Source organism: Hibiscus syriacus, unplaced genomic scaffold (assembly GCF_006381635.1).
Source record: "Hibiscus syriacus cultivar Baekdansim isolate YM2019G1 unplaced genomic scaffold, ASM638163v2 tig00116937_pilon, whole genome shotgun sequence".
NCBI lineage: Eukaryota > Viridiplantae > Streptophyta > Magnoliopsida > Malvales > Malvaceae > Hibiscus > Hibiscus syriacus.
In genome coordinates, this window is record NW_024063475.1 from 706638 (window position 1) to 734587 (window position 27950).

The following is a 27950-nucleotide window of genomic DNA, read 5'->3' on the forward strand; positions in this document are numbered from 1 at the left end:
ATTTAAACGTACATTTGATCAGACATAAATATATTCATAAATAAATAAACGAACACGAATATAATATTATTCATTAAGTTCAAATCATTTGCACTCCTAATCAAAATGATTTTTTTCTTCATGTCAACCCAAACATGGAATCTTCCGGTTAGGTTAAATTATAAGAGAAGGTTAAGTAATAGATTTTCCGCCAACTAAAGAAAACTCAATAATGGGGAATGGCGTAATGGGACGGGGATAGCAAAAGTTGGGAGAGAGAAAAAAAAAAAGAAATTGGGTGTAATAGTTGGTTGCCAAATGCCACCTCATCCCCCTCTCACCTGCTCAACTTATGGTCAGCGCCGCATGATTTCACATTTAAACCCACCATCCATATCTCTTTCTAGGATTTCGTGGGTCCCACCTCATCATTTTTCTTCCTCTTTAAACAGCTTATCAATTTTAAGGTGTCCTTAAAAAAATGTATTTATTGTATTCACTTTAATAATAATGTTAAATAACACAAACCGACTTTATTTACTTATTAAAGGAATCTTATTAGTTGATTACTAGGATGATTGAATATTTATAGTAAAATAATTAAGAATATTTAGAATATATATTAATTTATAATCACATTAACTTAATTATAAAATGTTAAATAGTATAAATCAAACGATTATAATTGAGAGTCTTTAAATATATATCATTTTATATTCATCTCATAGTTATAAAAAACAATAATGTTAAATAAATTATTAAAATATATGATATATTATTCTTATGACTATTTAATTATTATCTCTTTTTATTTTAACAATCAAATTTTTTATTTTATCAATCAAAACATCTAATTATTTAAGTGTTGTTAATTAATCTATTGATCGTTAATATTTAATTGAGTAGGTGATGTGATTGTTAAAAAAATATTATAATTATATATATGATATTTAATATTTACATATTATCAATTTAATTTTCATCGGAGGAGTAATACTTGCAATTGGGAAACTATGATCTTGGGACAAATGAGAAGTTGGCCTGAACCACTCCACCAACTCCAGTTCTTTGATTTTTGTCACCTTTTCATGCTTGTATATGTAAACTACTTTGAAAGAATCATGCCTTCATCTTCTTCCCTGCAATTCACATCTCTGCTATAGAAAATATCAATGTTTCTTTGTCCTTTGGATTTTTTAACATTCATCTCACCTTCTTCGTCAAATGTAATGGTCGACAACTTGATTAACAATACTTAAATAGGTAGGTGACCTTATTGATAAAATTAAAAATTAATGATCCAAATGAAAAATAATAATAATTACGTGGTCATAAGTATAATTTAACTAAAATATATAATTCACTCTCCCATTCTCTATCCATAAAAAAATCCCCATTTAGATTCATTTCATTATTTTATTCGTTTACTATTTCTTATTCTGATTTCTTTTTTCCACCCTTGCTTGCCCAGTAATTCATAATCAACTAACTTCAATTTTTTCCAAGATTTGGGATGAAATTTGGTCGGATCTTACTTTCTAGCCTCTTAATTTCAACCCAATCCTTTTATCTTTAAAGAAAAGGGGAAAAATCCCTTCTCAATCTCATTGCTTTTACATATAATCTGTGTGTGGTGTTTAGAAATTGAATTGGAGCGATGGGAATGGCAGCAGATTCAGAGTTTCATGTTCTGGCTGTTGATGACAGCATCATAGATAGAAAGGTTATTGAAAGGCTACTTAAAACCTCTTCATATCAGGGTAATGGGAAAATTTTCCTTTCATCACTATCCAGTTTTATTGCTTTGTTTTGTTTGTTTTAGACTTTTGATTTGATTCTATTGACAGTTACTACGGTTGATTCTGGAAGTAAAGCTTTAGAATTTCTGGGTTTACGTGAAGATGACGGAATCAACCCGAATACACCCTCTGTTTCTCCTAACAATCATCGGGTTGGTTATTTCTTTTCTTTTTCCTTTTATGTTTATCAATTTTCTCTGGTTTTTTGCTTGGTTTGTAAAATTCCCTCCCTGTTTTAGTGGCGTTTACAGGAAGTTGAAGTGAATCTTGTCATTACAGATTACTGTATGCCTGGCATGACAGACTATGGTTTGCTCAAGAAAATAAAGGTATGCCCGGTTTCTATTCGTTGTTTTATATCATTTCTGTATTGGCATAATATCAAAAAAGATTCATGAAATTTGATTAAATTTCATTTTAAGGTAAAAATATTCTTAACCTTTGACTAAATAATTAATTGTCTTTATTTTTTTCGGGAGCTTTTTAGTCGTTAACGTATCATTTTAGAGCAAAAACGTTTATATTTTAGAGCGTTGACTACTTGTTGACAAATAGTTTTCATCCATGAAGATGTCTTTTAGCTCCAAAATAAAATGTCGAAACCAAAATAATCCAACAAAAAAATGAATAGGAGTTTGGAACGAGAATGCTAAAAGAAAAAAGATCTGAATTGATTATTTAATCAAACGTGAGAGGCATTTTTTTATCATTTTACCTTCTGTATTTTATTTGCAATAATAAATTTTGACCCTATTGCATTATAATAATAAAAATAATGGTACATTTTAATGATAAAAATTGTGAATATGAGGACCAACAATCAGACGGTCCAATGATACGAGGTACTAGATTCTTTAAGCAACGTCAGATATTTAAATTATAGTGTTTGTGAATGGAGCAAATTGGCTTGGCAGTGTCGTCCTCACCTTTGCAGTACTATTCGGATTAGTCGATCAATAGATCAGATATTGATAGTTATACCTAAAAAAAATTGCCAATATGGGTCCAAGTAATGGAAAAGCCTTTTTGGAACATAGGGAATATCTGGTTCAATTTAACATGACCTACCATTTCCCTCTCTTTGATTTAGATTAGTTTCTTGAGAGAAATTTGTCAAAAATTTCAGAAGTTTACAGGGATATTTTATTGTGAATTTTTGCAGGAATCTTCATCTCTAAAAAACATACCAGTAGTCATTATGTCATCTGAGAATGTCCCTTCAAGGATCAGCAGGTAAAAAGACATGATCTAATGATAGAATTTTTGGTAAATATGAGGATAGAGGGGATAGTGTTCCCTGAAAATTTTTGATAATATGTTTTCTTCTCGTCCCTTAGTATAAAATCCTTAGTCTGCCCCTGAAAAATTTGATGTTGTAATTTGAAAGTTATTTGTTGGCATAATTTGTTCTTTCTAGATGTTTAGAAGAAGGTGCAGAAGAATTTTTGTTGAAGCCAGTCAAATTATCGGATTTAAAGAAACTTAGGCCCCATATGTTGAGAACCAAAATCAAGAGTCACAATGGAAAACAAGAACCAGAAGAGCTTGGGATGCCGGACGAGAAAATAGGCTTTCCATCACCGAAACAAGAAGAACAGCAGCAGCAGCAGCCACAATCCAAAAATAACAAGAGAAAAGCCATGGAGGAAGATGTTTCACCTGAGAGAACAAGACCAAGACTCAATGGCATCACTACTATGGTTTAATGATGCTTGAAAAATGTTCTAAATTCTACTGAGTTTGTTTCCTTGTATACATCTTACCCGAAAAGGAAAAGTTGAAGATTTCCAATTTTGTTGTGCTAATTGAACTCCCCAAAAAAAAGTGTAAAACAACATTATGATTTTTTCCCTTTCTATTCTTCAGAGTCTTGTCCTCATTAATTCAAATTGATTCGTGTCGTGCACCTAGTTTTGTTAAGTGAATCTCTCAACAACAGAGATTTTTTGTATACACAAAACTTCGAACTTAATATCTACTTAAGCGATTTTAAATTGTTTATCACTAGGACTAACCCTATTGCTTAAACAATAATATGATTTGAGATGATCTCATGAATATCTAACCCAACAATGGGTATTTCTTTTTTCAAGGCTTAAAGTGAAAATAAGCCTTTAAATTAGGAAATTTTGTTCCAAGTCTTTAAATTATTTTTAGTTAAAATAAGTCCTTAAGATGTAATTATTTATGTCCTGTCATTTTTCAGTTAATTGTTTTTGGTCGATAAAATGTTGATGTGTCATACAAAAATATGTATTTATTTTAACAAAAATTAGTTTAGGGATTTAAAGTAAAAAAAGAGCATAGTTTGTTTTGACTAAAAAATAATTTAAGTACTTAGAGTGGTACGTCTCATAGTTTAAGAATTTATTTTGACCAAAATATAATTTAAGAACTTAAAGAAAAATAATAATTTAAATACTTATTTTTAACGTGAGCATTTTTATAATAATATTACAAATGTATAGTATAATTTTAAATAATTATAAATGAATTATTTAATTGATTAATTAATATAAACAAGTCGTTAGATCATTTAAAATGGAATAAATGTTAAAAGGTGTAATTAAAAAATATTTTTATATTTTTTAATTGATAAATTATATTTCCATGTTATTTAATTATTAATAAGATTACAAATGGAGCAAACAATTATATAAAAAAATTATAAAAAGGTCAGTCAGTTTCAAAAAGTTACAACTGACTCATTTAATTAATCTAAAAAAATCAAAATTTGTTTTTTCAAGTTTTAGGCTTCTCGATAGTCAGGGCTTCATTTAAAGAATTCAACGATGGAGAGGCTGTCATTGGTGGGATGAAGAACATATTTGAGACAGAGATCATTTGATAGTGGACAGTGTAGATCGATGTTCAATAAATTTAAAAATTTTGGAGTGATTTCATGATTTTTGAGAGAGATTATCATAAATGTAATCCGATGAATTGAAGGAGATCAAGGTAAATTTTATAATAAAATTTGAGGTTTATTAGCCATTGTATACGACAACTGATTACTATTGATGCAAACATGATTGTTATAATTAATTAATTAATTAATTAATTTAATTGTTATAATCAATTTTTATAAAATTAATTGTAATTATTTTAAAATATTTTAAAATAAATATTTAAAATTATTTCCCTGAAAGTTTATAAAAATATTATTTAAGATTTTATATTGATAATAAATTTTAAATAATAATAAGTAAAAATTAAAAAATTATCGCTAAGAAAATCCATGAATGACAATATTAATGGAACGAAGGAAATATTAAATATATTATACGGTTGAATTTTTCATTTGATTACGAAGGCTAATCTAATATTTGAAGGGTTAGACAAAATATTAGACTCGAAAAATGGAAGTAATTTTTTTTTTGAATAATTTAGGATGATTAATGTAGTATCTTTTCAGATTTTTTTTGTTATAGACAATGTATACAAATCTTGCAAGCATAATTACTGAAACTCGTGATCTCTACGAGAATAATAATCACTTTTATCATTAAAGTCATTTAATGAGTTCACTTAAATAAAAATTTTAAAACACTTCAAAATATAATTTAATGTAGTATCTCTTCATAATCTTTTTTAGTTATTAACAATGTATACACACCCTACAAATGTATTTACTTAAACTCGTGACCTCTAGAAGAATAATAATCATTTTTACTACTAAAGTCACTTGATGAGTTAACTTAAATAAAAATTTTAAAACTCTTCAAAATATGATTTACAAAGCAATATCTCTTCAGAATCTTTTTTAGTTATTGACAATGTATACAAACCCTACAAATGTAATTACATAAACTCATGACCACTAGGAAAATAATAATCACTTTTACCACTAAAGTCACTTGATGAGTTAACTTAAATAAAAATTTTAAAACTCTTCAAAATTTGATTTACAATGTAGTATCTCTTCAGAATCTTTTTTAGTTATTGACAATTTATACATACGCTACAAATGTAATTACTTAAACTCGTGACCTCTAGGAGAATAATAATCACTTTTACCACTAAAGTCACTTGATGAGTTAACTTAAATAAAAATTATAAAACTCTTCAAAATATGATTTACAATGTAGTATCTCTTCAGAATCGTTTTTAGTTATTGACAATGTATACACACCCTACAAATGTAATTATTTAAACTCGTGACCTCTAGGAGAATAATAATCACTTTTACCACTAAAGTCACTTGATGAGTTAACTTAAATAAAAATTTTAAAACTCTTCAAAAATTTGATTTACAATGTAGTATCTCTTCTGAATCTTTTTTAGTTATTGACAATGTATACACACCCTACAAATGTAATTATTTAAACTAGTGACCTCTAGGAGAATAATAATCACTTTTACCGCAAAAGTCACTTGATGAGTTAACTTAAATAAAAATTTTAAAACTCTTCAAAAATTTGATTTACAATGTAGTATCTCTTCATAATCTTTTTTAGTTATTGACAATGTATACACACCCTACAAATGTAATTATTTAAACTAGTGACCTCTAGGAGAATAATAATCACTTTTACCGCTAAAGTCACTTGATGAGTTAACTTAAATAAAAATTTTAAAACTCTTCAAAATATGATTTACAAAGTATTATCTCTTCAGAATCTTTTTTAGTTATTGACAATGTATACACACCCTACAAATGTAATTACTTAAACTCGTGACCTCTAGGAGAATAATAATCATTTTTACCACTAAAGTCACTTGATGAGTTAACTTAAATAAAAATTTTAAAACTCTTCAAAATATGATTTACAATGTAATATCTCTTCAGAATCTTTTTTAGTTATTGACAATATACACACCCTACAAATGTAATTATTTAAACTCGTGACCTCTGGGAGAATAATAATCACTTTTACCACTAAAGTCACTTGATGAGTTAACTTAAATAAAAATTTTAAAACTCTTCAAAATTTGATTTACAATGTAGTATCTCTTCAGAATCTTTTTTAGTTATTGACAATTTATACACACCCTACAAATGTAATTATTTAAACTCGTGACCTCTAGGAGAATAATAATCACTTTTACCGCTAAAGTCACTTGATGAGTTAACTTAAATAAAAATTTTAAAACTCTTCAAAATATGATTTACAATGTAGTATCTCTTCAGGATCTTTTTTAGTTATTAACAATGTATACACACCCTACAAATGTAATTACTTAAACTCATGACCTCTAGGAAAATAATAATCACTTTTACCACTAAACTCACTTGATGAGTTAACTTAAATAAAAATTTTAAAACTCTTCAAAATATGATTTACAATGTAGTATCTCTTCAGAATCTTTTTTAGTGAAAATGTATACACACCCTACAATTGTAATACTTAAACTCGTGACCTTTAGGAGAATAATAATCATTTTTACTACTAAAGTCACTTGATGAGTTAACTTAAATAAAAATTTTAAAACTCTTCAAAATATGATTTACAATGTAGTATCTCTTCAGATCGTTTTTAGTTATTGACAATGTATACAGACCCTACAAATGTAATTACTTAAACTCGTGACCTCTAGGAGAATAATAATCACTTTTACCGCTAAAGTCACTTGATGAGTTAACTTAAATAAAAATTTTAAAACTCTTCAAAATATGCTTTACAATGTAGTATCTGTTTAGAATCTTTTTTAGTTATTGACAATGTATACACACCCTACAAATTTAATTATTTAAACTCGTGACCTCTAGGAGAATAATAATCACTTTTACCGCTAAAGTCACTTGTTGAGTTAACTTAAATAAAAAATTTAAAACTCTTCAAAATTTGATTTACAATGTAGTATCTCTTCATAATCTTTTTTAGTTATTGACAATGTATACACACGCTACAAATGTAATTACTTAAACTTGTGACCTCTAGGAGAATAATAATCACTTTTACCACTAAAGTCACTAATGAGTTAACTTAAATAAAAATTTAAAACTCTTCAAAATATGATTTACAATGTAGTATCTCTTCAGAATCCTTTTTAGTTATTGACAATGTATACACACCTTACAAATGTAATTATTTAAACTCGTGACCTCTAGGAGAATAATAATCACTTTTACCGCTAAGGTCACTTGATGAGTTAACTTAAATAAAAATTTTAAAACTCTTTAAAATATGATTTATAATGTAGTATCTCTTCAGAATCTTTTTCAGTTATTGACAATGTATACACACCCTACAAATGTAATTACTTAAACTCGTGACCTCTAAGAGAATAATAATCATTTTTACCACTAAAGTCACTTGATGAGTTAACTTAAATAAAAATTTTAAAACTCTTCAAAATATGATTTACAATGTAGTATCTCTTCAGGATCTTTTTTACTTATTAACAATGTATACACACCCTACAAATGTAATTACTTAAACTCATGACCTCTAGGAAAATAACAATCACTTTTACCACTAAAGTCACTTGATGAGTTAACTTAAATAAAAATTTTAAAACTCTTCAAAATATGATTTACAATGTAGTATCTCTTCAGATTATTTTTTAGTGAAAATGTATACACACCCTACAATTGTAATTACTTAAACTCGTTACCTCTAGAAGAATAATAATCATTTATACCACTAAAGTCACTTGATGAGTTAACTTAAATAAAAATTTTAAAACTCTTCAAAATATGCTTTACAATGTAGTATCTCTTTAGAATCTTTTTTAGTTATTGACAATGTATACACACCCTACAAATGTAATTATTTAAACTCGTGACTTCTAGGAGAATAATAATCACTTTTACCGCTAAAGTCACTTGTTGAGTTAACTTAAAAAAAAATTTTAAAACTCTTCAAAATATGATTTACAATGTAGTATCACTTAATAATCTTTTTTAGTTATTGACAACGTATATACACCCTACAAATGTAATTACTTAAACTCGTGACCTCTAGGAGAATAATAATCATTTTTACCACTAAAGTCACTTGATGAGTTAACTTAAATAAAAATTTTAAAACTCTTCAAAATATGATTTACAATGTAGTATCTCTTCAGAATCTTTTTTAGTTATTGACAATGTATACACACCATACAAATGTAATTATTTAAACTCGTGACCTCTAGGAGAATAATAATCACTTTTACCACTAAAGTCACTTGATGAGTTAACTTAAATAAAAATTTTAAAACTCTTCAAAAATTTGATTTACAATGTAGTATCTCTTCATGATCTTTTTTAGTTATTGACAATGTATACACACCCTACAAATGTAATTATTTAAACTAGTGACCTATAGGAGAATTATAATCACTTTTACCGCTAAAGTCACTTGATGAGTTAACTTAAATAAAAATTTTAAAACTCTTCAAAATATGATTTACAATGTAGTATCTCTTCAGAATCTTTTTTAGTTATTGACAATGTATACACACCCTACAAATGTAATTACTTAAACTCGTGACCTCTAGGAGAATAATAATCACTTTTACCACTAAAGTCACTTGATGAGTTAACTTAAATAAAAATTTTAAAACTCTTCAAAATATGATTTACAATGTAGTATCTCTTCTGAATCTTTTTTAGTTATGGACAATGTATACACACCCTACAAATGTAATTATTTAAACTCGTGACCTCTAGGAGAATAATAATCACTTTTACCGCTAAAGTCACTTGATGAGTTAACTTAAATAAAAATTTTAAAACTCTTCAAATTTATGATTTACAATGTAGTATCTCTTCAATCTTTTTTAGTTATTGACAATGTATACACACCCTTCAAATATAATTATTTAAACTAGTGACCTCTAGGAGAATAATAATCACTTTTACCACTAAAGTCACTTGATGAGTTAACTTAAATAAAAATTTTAAAACTCTTCAAAATTTGATTTACAATGTAGTATCTCTTCTGAATCTTTTTTAGTTATTGACAATGTATACACACCCTACAAATGTAATTATTTAAACTCGTGACCTCTAGGAGAATAATAATCACTTTTACCGCTAAAGTCACTTGATGAGTTAACTTAAATAAAAATTTTAAAACTCTTCAAAATATGATTTACAATGTAGTATCTCTTCATAATCTTTTTTAGTTATTGACAATGTATACACACCCTACAAATGTAATTATTTAAACTCGTGACCTCTAGGAGAATAATAATCACTTTTACCACTAAAGTCACTTGATGAGTTAACTTAAATAAAAATTTTAAAACTCTTCAAAATATGATTTACAATGTAGTATCTCTTCAGAATCTTTTTTAGTTATTGACAATGTATACACACCCTACAAATGTAATTATTTAAACTCGTGACCTCTAGGAGAATAATAATCACTTTTACCACTAAAGTCACTTGATGAGTTAACTTAAATAAAAATTTTAAAACTCTTCAAAATATGATTTACAATGTAGTATCTCTTCATAATCTTTTTTAGTTATTGACAATGTATACACACGCTACAAATGTAATTACTTAAACTCGCGACCTCTAGGAGAATAATACACCACTAAAGTCACTTGATGAGTTAACTTAAATAAAAATTTTAAAACTCTTCAAAATATGATTTACAATGTAGTATCTCTTCAGAATCTTTTTTAGTTATTGACAATGTATACACACCCTACAAATGTAATTATTTAAACTCGTGACCTCTAGGAGAATAATAATCACTTTTACCACTAAAGTCACTTGATGAGTTAACTTAAATAAAAATTTTAAAACTCTTCAAAATTTGATTTACAATGTAGTATCCTTTCTGAATCTTTTTTAGTTATTGACAATGTATACACACCCTACAAATGTAATTATTTAAACTCGTGACCTCTAGGAGAATAATAATCACATTTACCGCTAAAGTCACTTGATGAGTTAACTTAAATAAAAATTTTAAAACTCTTCAAAATATGATTTACAATGTAGTATCTCTTCAGGATCTTTTTTAGTTATTGACAATGTATACACACCCTACAAATGTAATTACTTAAACTCGTGACCTCTAGGAAAATAATAATCACTTTTACCACTAAAGTCACTTGATGAGTTAACTTAAATAAAAATTTTAAAACTCTTCAAAATATGATTTACAATGTAGTATCTCTTCAGAATCGTTTTTAGTTATTGACAATGTATACACACCCTACAAATGTAATTATTTAAACTCGTGACCTCTAGGAGAATAATAATCACTTTTACCACTAAAGTCACTTGATGAGTTAACTTAAATAAAAATTTTAAAACTCTTCAAAATTATGATTTACAATGTAGTATCCTTCTGAATCTTTTTTAGTTATTGACAATGTATACACACCCTACAAATGTAATTATTTAAACTCGTGACCTCTAGGAGAATAATAATCACATTTACCGCTAAAGTCACTTGATGAGTTAACTTAAATAAAAATTTTAAAACTCTTCAAAATATGATTTACAATGTAGTATCTCTTCAGAATCTTTTTTAGTTATTGACAATGTATACACACCTACAAATGTAATTACTTAAACTCGTGACCTCTAGGAGAATAATAATCACTTTTACCACTAAAGTCACTTGATGAGTTAACTTAAATAAAAATTTTAAAACTCTTCAAAATTTGATTTACAATGTAGTATCTCTTCTGAATCTTTTTTAGTTATTGACAATGTATACACACCCTACAAATGTAATTATTTAAACTCGTGACCTCTAGGAGAATAATAATCACTTTTACCGCTAAAGTCACTTGATGAGTTAACTTAAATAAAAATTTTAAAACTCTTCAAAAATTTGATTTACAATGTAGTATCTCTTCAGATCTTTTTTAGTTATTGACAATGTATACACACCCTACAAATGTAATTATTAAACTCGTGACCTCTAGGAGAATAATAATCACTTTTACCACTAAAGTCACTTGATGAGTTAACTTAAATAAAAATTTTAAAACTCTTCAAAAATTTGATTTACAATGTAGTATCTCTTCAGAATCTTTTTTAGTTATTGACAATGTATACACACCCTACAAATGTAATTATTTAAACTCGTGACCTCTAGGAGAATAATAATCACTTTTACCACTAAAGTCACTTGATGAGTTAACTTAAATAAAAATTTTAAAACTCTTCAAAATGATTTACAATGTAGTATCTTCAGAATCTTTTTTAGTTATTGACAATGTATACACACCCTACAAATGTAATTATTTAAACTCGTGACCTCTAGGAGAATAATAATCACTTTTACCTAAAGTCACTTGATGAGTTAACTTAAATAAAAATTTTAAAACTCTTCAAAAATTTGATTTACAATGTAGTATCTCTTCAGAATCTTTTTTAGTTATTGACAATGTATACACACCCTACAAATGTAATTATTTAAACTCGTGACCTCTAGGAGAATAATAATCACTTTTACCACTAAAGTCACTTGATGAGTTAACTTAAATAAAAATTTTAAAACTCTTCAAAATATGATTTACAATGTAGTATCTCTTCAGAATCTTTTTTAGTTATTGACAATGTATACACACCCTACAAATGTAATTATTTAAACTCGTGACCTCTAGGAGAATAATAATCACTTTTACCACTAAAGTCACTTGATGAGTTAACTTAAATAAAAATTTTAAAACTCTTCAAAATTTGATTTACAATGTAGTATCTTCAATCTTTTTTAGTTATTGACAATGTATACACACCCTACAAATGTAATTATTTAAACTCGTGACCTCTAGGAGAATAATAATCACTTTTACCGCTAAAGTCACTTGATGAGTTAACTTAAATAAAAATTTTAAAACTCTTCAAAATATGATTTACAATGTAGTATCTCTTCAGAATCTTTTTTAGTTATTGACAATGTATACACACCCTACAAATGTAATTACTTAAACTCGTGACCTCTAGGAGAATAATAATCATTTTTACCACTAAAGTCACTTGATGAGTTAACTTAAATAAAAATTTTAAAACTCTTCAAAATATGATTTACAATGTAGTATCCTTTCAGAATCTTTTTTAGTTATTGACAATGTATACACACCCTACAAATGTAATTATTTAAACTCGTGACCTCTAGGAGAATAATAATCACTTTTACCACTAAAGTCACTTGATGAGTTAACTTAAATAAAAATTTTAAAACTCTTCAAAAATTTGATTTACAATGTAGTATCTCTTCGAATCTTTTTAGTTATTGACAATGTATACACACCCTACAAATGTAATTATTTAAACTCGTGACCTCTAGGAGAATAATAATCACTTTTACCACTAAAGTCACTTGATGAGTTAACTTAAATAAAAATTTTAAAACTCTTCAAAATATGATTTACAATGTAGTATCTCTTCAGAATCTTTTTTAGTTATTGACAATGTATACACACCCTACAAATGTAATTACTTAAACTCGTGACCTCTAGGAGAATAATAATCACTTTTACCACTAAAGTCACTTGATGAGTTAACTTAAATAAAAATTTTAAAACTCTTCAAAATATGATTTACAATGTAGTATCTCTTCAGAATCTTTTTTAGTTATTGACAATGTATACACACCCTACAAATGTAATTACTTAAACTCGTGACCTCTAGGAGAATAATAATCACTTTTACCACTAAAGTCACTTGATGAGTTAACTTAAATAAAAATTTTAAAACTCTTCAAAATTTGATTTACAATGTAGTATCTCTTCAGAATCTTTTTTAGTTATTGACAATGTATACACACCCTACAAATGTAATTATTAAACTCGTGACCTCTAGGAGAATAATAATCACTTTTACCACTAAAGTCACTTGATGAGTTAACTTAAATAAAAATTTTAAAACTCTTCAAAATTTGATTTACAATGTAGTATCTCTTCAGAATCTTTTTTAGTTATTGACAATGTATACACACCCTACAAATGTAATTACTTAAACTCGTGACCTCTAGGAGAATAATAATCACTTTTACCACTAAAGTCACTTGATGAGTTAACTTAAATAAAAATTTTAAAACTCTTCAAAATTTGATTTACAATGTAGTATCTCTTCAGAATCTTTTTTAGTTATTGACAATGTATACACACCCTACAAATGTAATTATTTAAACTCGTGACCTCTAGGAGAATAATAATCACTTTTACCACTAAAGTCACTTGATGAGTTAACTTAAATAAAAATTTTAAAACTCTTCAAAATATGATTTACAATGTAGTATCTCTTCAGAATCTTTTTTAGTTATTGACAATGTATACACACCCTACAAATGTAATTATTTAAACTCGTGACCTCTAGGAGAATAATAATCACTTTTACCACTAAAGTCACTTGATGAGTTAACTTAAATAAAAATTTTAAAACTCTTCAAAAATTTGATTTACAATGTAGTATCTCTTCAGAATCTTTTTTAGTTATTGACAATGTATACACACCCTACAAATGTAATTATTAAACTCGTGACCTCTAGGAGAATAATAATCACTTTTACCACTAAAGTCACTTGATGAGTTAACTTAAATAAAAATTTTAAAACTCTTCAAAAATTTGATTTACAATGTAGTATCTCTTCAGAATCTTTTTTAGTTATTGACAATGTATACACACCCTACAAATGTAATTATTTAAACTCGTGACCTCTAGGAGAATAATAATCACTTTTACCTAAAGTCACTTGATGAGTTAACTTAAATAAAAATTTTAAAACTCTTCAAAATATTTACAATGTAGTATCTCTTCAGAATCTTTTTTAGTTATTGACAATGTATACACACCCTACAAATGTAATTATTTAAACTCGTGACCTCTAGGAGAATAATAATCACTTTTACCACTAAAGTCACTTGATGAGTTAACTTAAATAAAAATTTTAAAACTCTTCAAAAATTTGATTTACAATGTAGTATCTCTTCATAATCTTTTTTAGTTATTGACAATGTATACACACCCTACAAATGTAATTATTAAACTCATGACCTCTAGGAGAATAATAATCACTTTTACCACTAAAGTCACTTGATGAGTTAACTTAAATAAAAATTTTAAAACTCTTCAAAATATGATTTACAATGTAGTATCTCTTCAGAATCTTTTTTAGTTATTGACAATGTATACACACCCTACAAATGTAATTATTAAACTCGTGACCTCTAGGAGAATAATAATCACTTTTACCACTAAAGTCACTTGATGAGTTAACTTAAATAAAAATTTTAAAACTCTTCAAAATTGATTTACAATGTAGTATCTCTTCAGAATCTTTTTAGTTATTGACAATGTATACACACCCTACAAATGTAATTATTTAAACTCGTGACCTCTAGGAGAATAATAATCACTTTTACCACTAAAGTCACTTGATGAGTTAACTTAAATAAAAATTTTAAAACTCTTCAAAATATGATTTACAATGTAGTATCTCTTCAGAATCTTTTTAGTTATTGACAATGTATACACACCCTACAAATGTAATTACTTAAACTCGTGACCTCTAGGAGAATAATAATCACTTTTACCACTAAAGTCACTTGATGAGTTAACTTAAATAAAAATTTTAAAACTCTTCAAAATATGATTTACAATGTAGTATCTCTTCAGAATCTTTTTAGTTATTGACAATGTATACACACCCTACAAATGTAATTATTTAAACTCGTGACCTCTAGGAGAATAATAATCACTTTTACCACTAAAGTCACTTGATGAGTTAACTTAAATAAAAATTTTAAAACTCTTCAAAAATTTGATTTACAATGTAGTATCTCTTCAGAATCTTTTTTAGTTATTGACAATGTATACACACCCTACAAATGTAATTATTAAACTCGTGACCTCTAGGAGAATAATAATCACTTTTACCACTAAAGTCACTTGATGAGTTAACTTAAATAAAAATTTTAAAACTCTTCAAAATATGATTTACAATGTAGTATCTTTTCAGAATCTTTTTTAGTTATTGACAATGTATACACACCCTACAAATGTAATTATTTAAACTCGTGACCTCTAGGAGAATAATAATCACTTTTACCACTAAAGTCACTTGATGAGTTAACTTAAATAAAAATTTTAAAACTCTTCAAAAATTTGATTTACAATGTAGTATCTCTTCAGAATCTTTTTTAGTTATTGACAATGTATACACACCCTACAAATGTAATTATTTAAACTCGTGACCTCTAGGAGAATAATAATCACTTTTACCACTAAAGTCACTTGATGAGTTAACTTAAATAAAAATTTTAAAACTCTTCAAAAATTTGATTTACAATGTAGTATCTCTTCAGAATCTTTTTTAGTTATTGACAATGTATACACACCCTACAAATGTAATTATTTAAACTCGTGACCTCTAGGAGAATAATAATCACTTTTACCACTAAAGTCACTTGATGAGTTAACTTAAATAAAAATTTTAAAACTCTTCAAAAATTTGATTTACAATGTAGTATCTCTTCAGAATCTTTTTTAGTTATTGACAATGTATACACACCCTACAAATGTAATTATTTAAACTCGTGACCTCTAGGAGAATAATAATCACTTTTACCACTAAAGTCACTTGATGAGTTAACTTAAATAAAAATTTTAAAACTCTTCAAAAATTTGATTTACAATGTAGTATCTCTTCAGAATCTTTTTAGTTATTGACAATGTATACACACCCTACAAATGTAATTATTAAACTCGTGACCTCTAGGAGAATAATAATCACTTTTACCACTAAAGTCACTTGATGAGTTAACTTAAATAAAAATTTTAAAACTCTTCAAAATATGATTTACAATGTAGTATCTCTTCAGAATCTTTTTTAGTTATTGACAATGTATACACACCCTACAAATGTAATTATTTAAACTCGTGACCTCTAGGAGAATAATAATCACTTTTACCACTAAAGTCACTTGATGAGTTAACTTAAATAAAAATTTTAAAACTCTTCAAAATATGATTTACAATGTAGTATCTCTTCAGAATCTTTTTTAGTTATTGACAATGTATACACACCCTACAAATGTAATTATTTAAACTCGTGACCTCTAGGAGAATAATAATCACTTTTACCACTAAAGTCACTTGATGAGTTAACTTAAATAAAAATTTTAAAACTCTTCAAAATATGATTTACAATGTAGTATCTCTTCAGAATCTTTTTTAGTTATTGACAATGTATACACACCCTACAAATGTAATTATTTAAACTCGTGACCTCTAGGAGAATAATAATCACTTTTACCACTAAAGTCACTTGATGAGTTAACTTAAATAAAAATTTTAAAACTCTTCAAAAATTTGATTTACAATGTAGTATCTCTTCAGAATCTTTTTTTATTGACAATGTATACACACCCTACAAATGTAATTATTTAAACTCGTGACCTCTAGGAGAATAATAATCACTTTTACCACTAAAGTCACTTGATGAGTTAACTTAAATAAAAATTTTAAAACTCTTCAAAATATGATTTACAATGTAGTATCTCTTCAATCTTTTTAGTTATTGACAATGTATACACACCCTACAAATGTAATTATTTAAACTCGTGACCTCTAGGAGAATAATAATCACTTTTACCACTAAAGTCACTTGATGAGTTAACTTAAATAAAAATTTTAAAACTCTTCAAAATATGATTTACAATGTAGTATCTCTTCAGAATCTTTTTAGTTATTGACAATGTATACACACCCTACAAATGTAATTATTTAAACTCGTGACCTCTAGGAGAATAATAATCACTTTTACCACTAAAGTCACTTGATGAGTTAACTTAAATAAAAATTTTAAAACTCTTCAAAATATGATTTACAATGTAGTATCTCTTCAGAATCTTTTTTAGTTATTGACAATGTATACACACCCTACAAATGTAATTATTTAAACTCGTGACCTCTAGGAGAATAATAATCACTTTTACCACTAAAGTCACTTGATGAGTTAACTTAAATAAAAATTTTAAAACTCTTCAAAATATGATTTACAATGTAGTATCTCTTCAGAATCTTTTTAGTTATTGACAATGTATACACACCCTACAAATGTAATTATTTAAACTCGTGACCTCTAGGAGAATAATAATCACTTTTACCACTAAAGTCACTTGATGAGTTAACTTAAATAAAAATTTTAAAACTCTTCAAAATATGATTTACAATGTAGTATCTCTTCAGAATCTTTTTAGTTATTGACAATGTATACACACCCTACAAATGTAATTATTAAACTCGTGACCTCTAGGAGAATAATAATCACTTTTACCACTAAAGTCACTTGATGAGTTAACTTAAATAAAAATTTTAAAACTCTTCAAAATTGATTTACAATGTAGTATCTCTTCAGAATCTTTTTAGTTATTGACAATGTATACACACCCTACAAATGTAATTATTTAAACTCGTGACCTCTAGGAGAATAATAATCACTTTTACCACTAAAGTCACTTGATGAGTTAACTTAAATAAAAATTTTAAAACTCTTCAAAAATTTGATTTACAATGTAGTATCTCTTCAGAATCTTTTTAGTTATTGACAATGTATACACACCCTACAAATGTAATTATTTAAACTCGTGACCTCTAGGAGAATAATAATCACTTTTACCACTAAAGTCACTTGATGAGTTAACTTAAATAAAAATTTTAAAACTCTTCAAAATATGATTTACAATGTAGTATCTCTTCAGAATCTTTTTTAGTTATTGACAATGTATACACACCCTACAAATGTAATTATTTAAACTCGTGACCTCTAGGAGAATAATAATCACTTTTACCACTAAAGTCACTTGATGAGTTAACTTAAATAAAAATTTTAAAACTCTTCAAAATGATTTACAATGTAGTATCTCTTCAGAATCTTTTTTAGTTATTGACAATGTATACACACCCTACAAATGTAATTATTAAACTCGTGACCTCTAGGAGAATAATAATCACTTTTACCACTAAAGTCACTTGATGAGTTAACTTAAATAAAAATTTTAAAACTCTTCAAAAATTTGATTTACAATGTAGTATCTCTTCAGAATCTTTTTTAGTTATTGACAATGTATACACACCCTACAAATGTAATTATTTAAACTCGTGACCTCTAGGAGAATAATAATCACTTTTACCACTAAAGTCACTTGATGAGTTAACTTAAATAAAAATTTTAAAACTCTTCAAAAATTTGATTTACAATGTAGTATCTCTTCAGAATCTTTTTTAGTTATTGACAATGTATACACACCCTACAAATGTAATTATTTAAACTCGTGACCTCTAGGAGAATAATAATCACTTTTACCACTAAAGTCACTTGATGAGTTAACTTAAATAAAAATTTTAAAACTCTTCAAAATATGATTTACAATGTAGTATCTCTTCAGAATCTTTTTTAGTTATTGACAATGTATACACACCCTACAAATGTAATTATTTAAACTCGTGACCTCTAGGAGAATAATAATCACTTTTACCACTAAAGTCACTTGATGAGTTAACTTAAATAAAAATTTTAAAACTCTTCAAAATATTTACAATGTAGTATCTCTTCAGAATCTTTTTAGTTATTGACAATGTATACACACCCTACAAATGTAATTATTTAAACTCGTGACCTCTAGGAGAATAATAATCACTTTTACCACTAAAGTCACTTGATGAGTTAACTTAAATAAAAATTTTAAAACTCTTCAAAAATTTGATTTACAATGTAGTATCTCTTCAGAATCTTTTTAGTTATTGACAATGTATACACACCCTACAAATGTAATTATTTAAACTCGTGACCTCTAGGAGAATAATAATCACTTTTACCACTAAAGTCACTTGATGAGTTAACTTAAATAAAAATTTTAAAACTCTTCAAAAATTTGATTTACAATGTAGTATCTCTTCAGAATCTTTTTTAGTTATTGACAATGTATACACACCCTACAAATGTAATTATTAAACTCGTGACCTCTAGGAGAATAATAATCACTTTTACCACTAAAGTCACTTGATGAGTTAACTTAAATAAAAATTTTAAAACTCTTCAAAAATTTGATTTACAATGTAGTATCTCTTCAGAATCTTTTTTAGTTATTGACAATGTATACACACCCTACAAATGTAATTATTTAAACTCGTGACCTCTAGGAGAATAATAATCACTTTTACCACTAAAGTCACTTGATGAGTTAACTTAAATAAAAATTTTAAAACTCTTCAAAATTGATTTACAATGTAGTATCTCTTCAGAATCTTTTTAGTTATTGACAATGTATACACACCCTACAAATGTAATTATTTAAACTCGTGACCTCTAGGAGAATAATAATCACTTTTACCACTAAAGTCACTTGATGAGTTAACTTAAATAAAAATTTTAAAACTCTTCAAAATATGATTTACAATGTAGTATCTCTTCAGAATCTTTTTTAGTTATTGACAATGTATACACACCCTACAAATGTAATTATTAAACTCGTGACCTCTAGGAGAATAATAATCACTTTTACCACTAAAGTCACTTGATGAGTTAACTTAAATAAAAATTTTAAAACTCTTCAAAATGATTTACAATGTAGTATCTCTTCAGAATCTTTTTTAGTTATTGACAATGTATACACACCCTACAAATGTAATTATTTAAACTCGTGACCTCTAGGAGAATAATAATCACTTTTACCACTAAAGTCACTTGATGAGTTAACTTAAATAAAAATTTTAAAACTCTTCAAAATTGATTTACAATGTAGTATCTCTTCAATCTTTTTTAGTTATTGACAATGTATACACACCCTACAAATGTAATTATTTAAACTCGTGACCTCTAGGAGAATAATAATCACTTTTACCACTAAAGTCACTTGATGAGTTAACTTAAATAAAAATTTTAAAACTCTTCAAAATGATTTACAATGTAGTATCTCTTCAGAATCTTTTTAGTTATTGACAATGTATACACACCCTACAAATGTAATTATTAAACTCGTGACCTCTAGGAGAATAATAATCACTTTTACCACTAAAGTCACTTGATGAGTTAACTTAAATAAAAATTTTAAAACTCTTCAAAATTGATTTACAATGTAGTATCTCTTCAGAATCTTTTTAGTTATTGACAATGTATACACACCCTACAAATGTAATTATTTAAACTCGTGACCTCTAGGAGAATAATAATCACTTTTACCACTAAAGTCACTTGATGAGTTAACTTAAATAAAAATTTTAAAACTCTTCAAAATATGATTTACAATGTAGTATCTCTTCAGAATCTTTTTAGTTATTGACAATGTATACACACCCTACAAATGTAATTATTTAAACTCGTGACCTCTAGGAGAATAATAATCACTTTTACCACTAAAGTCACTTGATGAGTTAACTTAAATAAAAATTTTAAAACTCTTCAAAATATGATTTACAATGTAGTATCTCTTCAGAATCTTTTTTTATTGACAATGTATACACACCCTACAAATGTAATTATTTAAACTCGTGACCTCTAGGAGAATAATAATCACTTTTACCACTAAAGTCACTTGATGAGTTAACTTAAATAAAAATTTTAAAACTCTTCAAAATGATTTACAATGTAGTATCTCTTCAGAATCTTTTTAGTTATTGACAATGTATACACACCCTACAAATGTAATTATTTAAACTCGTGACCTCTAGGAGAATAATAATCACTTTTACCACTAAAGTCACTTGATGAGTTAACTTAAATAAAAATTTTAAAACTCTTCAAAATATGATTTACAATGTAGTATCTCTTCAGAATCTTTTTTAGTTATTGACAATGTATACACACCCTACAAATGTAATTATTAAACTCGTGACCTCTAGGAGAATAATAATCATTTTTACCACTAAAGTCACTTGATGAGTTAACTTAAATAAAAATTTTAAAACTCTTCAAAATTGATTTACAATGTAGTATCTCTTCAGAATTTTTTAGTTATTGACAATGTATACACACCCTACAAATGTAATTATTTAAACTCGTGACCTCTAGGAGAATAATAATCACTTTTACCACTAAAGTCACTTGATGAGTTAACTTAAATAAAAATTTTAAAACTCTTCAAAATATGATTTACAATGTAGTATCTCTTCAGAATCTTTTTAGTTATTGACAATGTATACACACCCTACAAATGTAATTATTTAAACTCGTGACCTCTAGGAGAATAATAATCACTTTTACCACTAAAGTCACTTGATGAGTTAACTTAAATAAAAATTTTAAAACTCTTCAAAATATGATTTACAATGTAGTATCTCTTCAGAATCTTTTTTAGTTATTGACAATGTATACACACCCTACAAATGTAATTATTTAAACTCGTGACCTCTAGGAGAATAATAATCACTTTTACCACTAAAGTCACTTGATGAGTTAACTTAAATAAAAATTTTAAAACTCTTCAAAATATGATTTACAATGTAGTATCTCTTCAGAATCTTTTTTAGTTATTGACAATGTATACACACCCTACAAATGTAATTATTTAAACTCGTGACCTCTAGGAGAATAATAATCACTTTTACCACTAAAGTCACTTGATGAGTTAACTTAAATAAAAATTTTAAAACTCTTCAAAAATTTGATTTACAATGTAGTATCTCTTCAGAATCTTTTTTAGTTATTGACAATGTATACACACCCTACAAATGTAATTATTTAAACTCGTGACCTCTAGGAGAATAATAATCACTTTTACCACTAAAGTCACTTGATGAGTTAACTTAAATAAAAATTTTAAAACTCTTCAAAAATTTGATTTACAATGTAGTATCTCTTCAGAATCTTTTTTAGTTATTGACAATGTATACACACCCTACAAATGTAATTATTTAAACTCGTGACCTCTAGGAGAATAATAATCACTTTTACCACTAAAGTCACTTGATGAGTTAACTTAAATAAAAATTTTAAAACTCTTCAAAATGATTTACAATGTAGTATCTCTTCAGAATCTTTTTAGTTATTGACAATGTATACACACCCTACAAATGTAATTATTTAAACTCGTGACCTCTAGGAGAATAATAATCACTTTTACCACTAAAGTCACTTGATGAGTTAACTTAAATAAAAATTTTAAAACTCTTCAAAAATTTGATTTACAATGTAGTATCTCTTCAGAATCTTTTTTAGTTATTGACAATGTATACACACCCTACAAATGTAATTATTTAAACTCGTGACCTCTAGGAGAATAATAATCACTTTTACCACTAAAGTCACTTGATGAGTTAACTTAAATAAAAATTTTAAAACTCTTCAAAATATGATTTACAATGTAGTATCTCTTCAGAATCTTTTTTAGTTATTGACAATGTATACACACCCTACAAATGTAATTATTTAAACTCGTGACCTCTAGGAGAATAATAATCACTTTTACCACTAAAGTCACTTGATGAGTTAACTTAAATAAAAATTTTAAAACTCTTCAAAATATGATTTACAATGTAGTATCTCTTCAGAATCTTTTTTAGTTATTGACAATGTATACACACCCTACAAATGTAATTATTTAAACTCGTGACCTCTAGGAGAATAATAATCACTTTTACCACTAAAGTCACTTGATGAGTTAACTTAAATAAAAATTTTAAAACTCTTCAAAAATTTGATTTACAATGTAGTATCTCTTCAGAATCTTTTTTAGTTATTGACAATGTATACACACCCTACAAATGTAATTATTTAAACTCGTGACCTCTAGGAGAATAATAATCACTTTTACCACTAAAGTCACTTGATGAGTTAACTTAAATAAAAATTTTAAAACTCTTCAAAATATGATTTACAATGTAGTATCTCTTCAGAATCTTTTTAGTTATTGACAATGTATACACACCCTACAAATGTAATTATTTAAACTCGTGACCTCTAGGAGAATAATAATCACTTTTACCACTAAAGTCACTTGATGAGTTAACTTAAATAAAAATTTTAAAACTCTTCAAAATATGATTTACAATGTAGTATCTCTTCAGAATCTTTTTTAGTTATTGACAATGTATACACACCCTACAAATGTAATCTTAAACTCGTGACCTCTAGGAGAATAATAATCATTTTTACCACTAAAGTCACTTGATGAGTTAACTTAAATAAAAATTTTAAAACTCTTCAAAATATGATTTACAATGTAGTATCTCTTCAGAATCTTTTTAGTTATTGACAATGTATACACACCCTACAAATGTAATTATTTAAACTCGTGACCTCTAGGAGAATAATAATCACTTTTACCACTAAAGTCACTTGATGAGTTAACTTAAATAAAAATTTTAAAACTCTTCAAAATGATTTACAATGTAGTATCTCTTCAATCTTTTTAGTTATTGACAATGTATACACACCCTACAAATGTAATTATTTAAACTCGTGACCTCTAGGAGAATAATAATCACTTTTACCACTAAAGTCACTTGATGAGTTAACTTAAATAAAAATTTTAAAACTCTTCAAAATGATTTACAATGTAGTATCTCTTCAGAATCTTTTTAGTTATTGACAATGTATACACACCCTACAAATGTAATTATTTAAACTCGTGACCTCTAGGAGAATAATAATCACTTTTACCACTAAAGTCACTTGATGAGTTAACTTAAATAAAAATTTTAAAACTCTTCAAAATTGATTTACAATGTAGTATCTCTTCAGAATCTTTTTAGTTATTGACAATGTATACACACCCTACAAATGTAATTATTTAAACTCGTGACCTCTAGGAGAATAATAATCACTTTTACCACTAAAGTCACTTGATGAGTTAACTTAAATAAAAATTTTAAAACTCTTCAAAATGATTTACAATGTAGTATCTCTTCAGAATCTTTTTTAGTTATTGACAATGTATACACACCCTACAAATGTAATTATTTAAACTCGTGACCTCTAGGAGAATAATAATCACTTTTACCACTAAAGTCACTTGATGAGTTAACTTAAATAAAAATTTTAAAACTCTTCAAAATATGATTTACAATGTAGTATCTCTTCAGAATCTTTTTTAGTTATTGACAATGTATACACACCCTACAAATGTAATTATTAAACTCGTGACCTCTAGGAGAATAATAATCACTTTTACCACTAAAGTCACTTGATGAGTTAACTTAAATAAAAATTTTAAAACTCTTCAAAATATGATTTACAATGTAGTATCTCTTCAGAATCTTTTTAGTTATTGACAATGTATACACACCCTACAAATGTAATTATTTAAACTCGTGACCTCTAGGAGAATAATAATCACTTTTACCACTAAAGTCACTTGATGAGTTAACTTAAATAAAAATTTACAATGTAGTATCTCTTCAGAATCTTTTTTAGTTATTGACAATGTATACACACCCTACAAATGTAATTATTAAACTCGTGACCTCTAGGAGAATAATAATCACTTTTACCACTAAAGTCACTTGATGAGTTAACTTAAATAAAAATTTTAAAACTCTTCAAAATTGATTTACAATGTAGTATCTCTTCAAATCTTTTTTAGTTATTGACAATGTATACACACCCTACAAATGTAATTATTTAAACTCGTGACCTCTAGGAGAATAATAATCACTTTTACCACTAAAGTCACTTGATGAGTTAACTTAAATAAAAATTTTAAAACTCTTCAAAATATGATTTACAATGTAGTATCTCTTCAGAATCTTTTTTAGTTATTGACAATGTATACACACCCTACAAATGTAATTATTTAAACTCGTGACCTCTAGGAGAATAATAATCACTTTTACCACTAAAGTCACTTGATGAGTTAACTTAAATAAAAATTTTAAAACTCTTCAAAATATGATTTACAATGTAGTATCTCTTCAGAATCTTTTTAGTTATTGACAATGTATACACACCCTACAAATGTAATTATTAAACTCGTGACCTCTAGGAGAATAATAATCACTTTTACCACTAAAGTCACTTGATGAGTTAACTTAAATAAAAATTTTAAAACTCTTCAAAAATTTGATTTACAATGTAGTATCTCTTCAGAATCTTTTTTAGTTATTGACAATGTATACACACCCTACAAATGTAATTATTTAAACTCGTGACCTCTAGGAGAATAATAATCACTTTTACCACTAAAGTCACTTGATGAGTTAACTTAAATAAAAATTTTAAAACTCTTCAAAATATGATTTACAATGTAGTATCTCTTCAGAATCTTTTTTAGTTATTGACAATGTATACACACCCTACAAATGTAATTATTTAAACTCGTGACCTCTAGGAGAATAATAATCACTTTTACCACTAAAGTCACTTGATGAGTTAACTTAAATAAAAATTTTAAAACTCTTCAAAAATTTGATATACAATGTAGTATCTCTTCAGAATCGTTTTTAGTTATTGACACTGTATACACACCCTACAAATGTAATTATTTAAACTCGTGACCTCTAGGAGAATAATAATCACTTTTACCAATAAGTCACTTGATGAGTTAACTTAAATAAAAATTTTAAAACTCTTCAAAAATTTGATTTACAATGTAGTATCTCTTCTGAATCTTTTTAGTTATTGACAATGTATACACACCCTACAAATGTAATTATTTAAACTCGTGACCTCTAGGAGAATAATAATCACTTTTACCACTAAAGTCACTTGATGAGTTAACTTAAATAAAAATTTTAAAACTCTTCAAAATATGATTTACAATGTAGTATCTCTTCAGAATCTTTTTAGTTATTGACAATGTATACACACCCTACAAATGTAATTATTTAAACTCGTGACCTCTAGGAGAATAATAATCACTTTTACCACTAAAGTCACTTGATGAGTTAACTTAAATAAAAATTTTAAAACTCTTCAAAATATGATTTACAATGTAGTATCTCTTCAGAATCTTTTTAGTTATTGACAATGTATACACACCCTACAAATGTAATTATTTAAACTCGTGACCTCTAGGAGAATAATAATCACTTTTACCACTAAAGTCACTTGATGAGTTAACTTAAATAAAAATTTTAAAACTCTTCAAAATATGATTTACAATGTAGTATCTCTTCAGAATCTTTTTAGTTATTGACAATGTATACACACCCTACAAATGTAATTATTTAAACTCGTGACCTCTAGGAGAATAATAATCACTTTTACCACTAAAGTCACTTGATGAGTTAACTTAAATAAAAATTTTAAAACTCTTCAAAATATGATTTACAATGTAGTATCTCTTCAGAATCTTTTTTAGTTATTGACAATGTATACACACCCTACAAATGTAATTATTTAAACTCGTGACCTCTAGGAGAATAATAATCACTTTTACCACTAAAGTCACTTGATGAGTTAACTTAAATAAAAATTTTAAAACTCTTCAAAATATTTACAATGTAGTATCTCTTCAGAATCTTTTTTAGTTATTGACAATGTATACACACCCTACAAATGTAATTATTTAAACTCGTGACCTCTAGGAGAATAATAATCACTTTTACCACTAAAGTCACTTGATGAGTTAACTTAAATAAAAATTTTAAAACTCTTCAAAATATGATTTACAATGTAGTATCTCTTCAGAATCTTTTTTAGTTATTGACAATGTATACACACCCTACAAATGTAATTATTTAAACTCGTGACCTCTAGGAGAATAATAATCACTTTTACCACTAAAGTCACTTGATGAGTTAACTTAAATAAAAATTTTAAAACTCTTCAAAAATTTGATTTACAATGTAGTATCTCTTCAGAATCTTTTTTAGTTATTGACAATGTATACACACCCTACAAATGTAATTATTTAAACTCGTGACCTCTAGGAGAATAATAATCACTTTTACCACTAAAGTCACTTGATGAGTTAACTTAAATAAAAATTTTAAAACTCTTCAAAATATGATTTACAATGTAGTATCTCTTCAGAATCTTTTTAGTTATTGACAATGTATACACACCCTACAAATGTAATTATTTAAACTCGTGACCTCTAGGAGAATAATAATCACTTTTACCACTAAAGTCACTTGATGAGTTAACTTAAATAAAAATTTTAAAACTCTTCAAAAATTTGATTTACAATGTAGTATCTCTTCAGAATCTTTTTTAGTTATTGACAATGTATACACACCCTACAAATGTAATTATTTAAACTCGTGACCTCTAGGAGAATAATAATCACTTTTACCACTAAAGTCACTTGATGAGTTAACTTAAATAAAAATTTTAAAACTCTTCAAAATATTTACAATGTAGTATCTCTTCAGAATCTTTTTAGTTATTG

General features: G+C 26.5%; 1 protein-coding gene across 2 annotated transcripts; it reads left to right on the forward strand.

The window, feature by feature from the left end:
* The first annotated feature begins 1390 nt into the window (after window positions 1-1390).
* Window positions 1391-3592, forward strand: LOC120187989 (two-component response regulator ARR8-like). Of its 2 annotated transcripts, none has more exons than XM_039191562.1 (5): window positions 1391-1739; window positions 1827-1930; window positions 2030-2107; window positions 2941-3011; window positions 3196-3592. In XM_039191562.1, the coding sequence occupies exons 1-5, from the start codon at window positions 1637-1639 to the stop codon at window positions 3482-3484; spliced, it is 645 nt and encodes a 214-aa protein (XP_039047493.1). In that variant the 5' UTR covers window positions 1391-1636; the 3' UTR covers window positions 3485-3592. The 2 variants fall into 2 exon arrangements, with proteins under 2 accessions (XP_039047493.1, XP_039047492.1); XM_039191561.1 differs by having other exon boundaries at window positions 1392-1739; window positions 2018-2107; window positions 3196-3588.
* Window positions 3593-27950: the final 24358 nt, after the last annotated feature.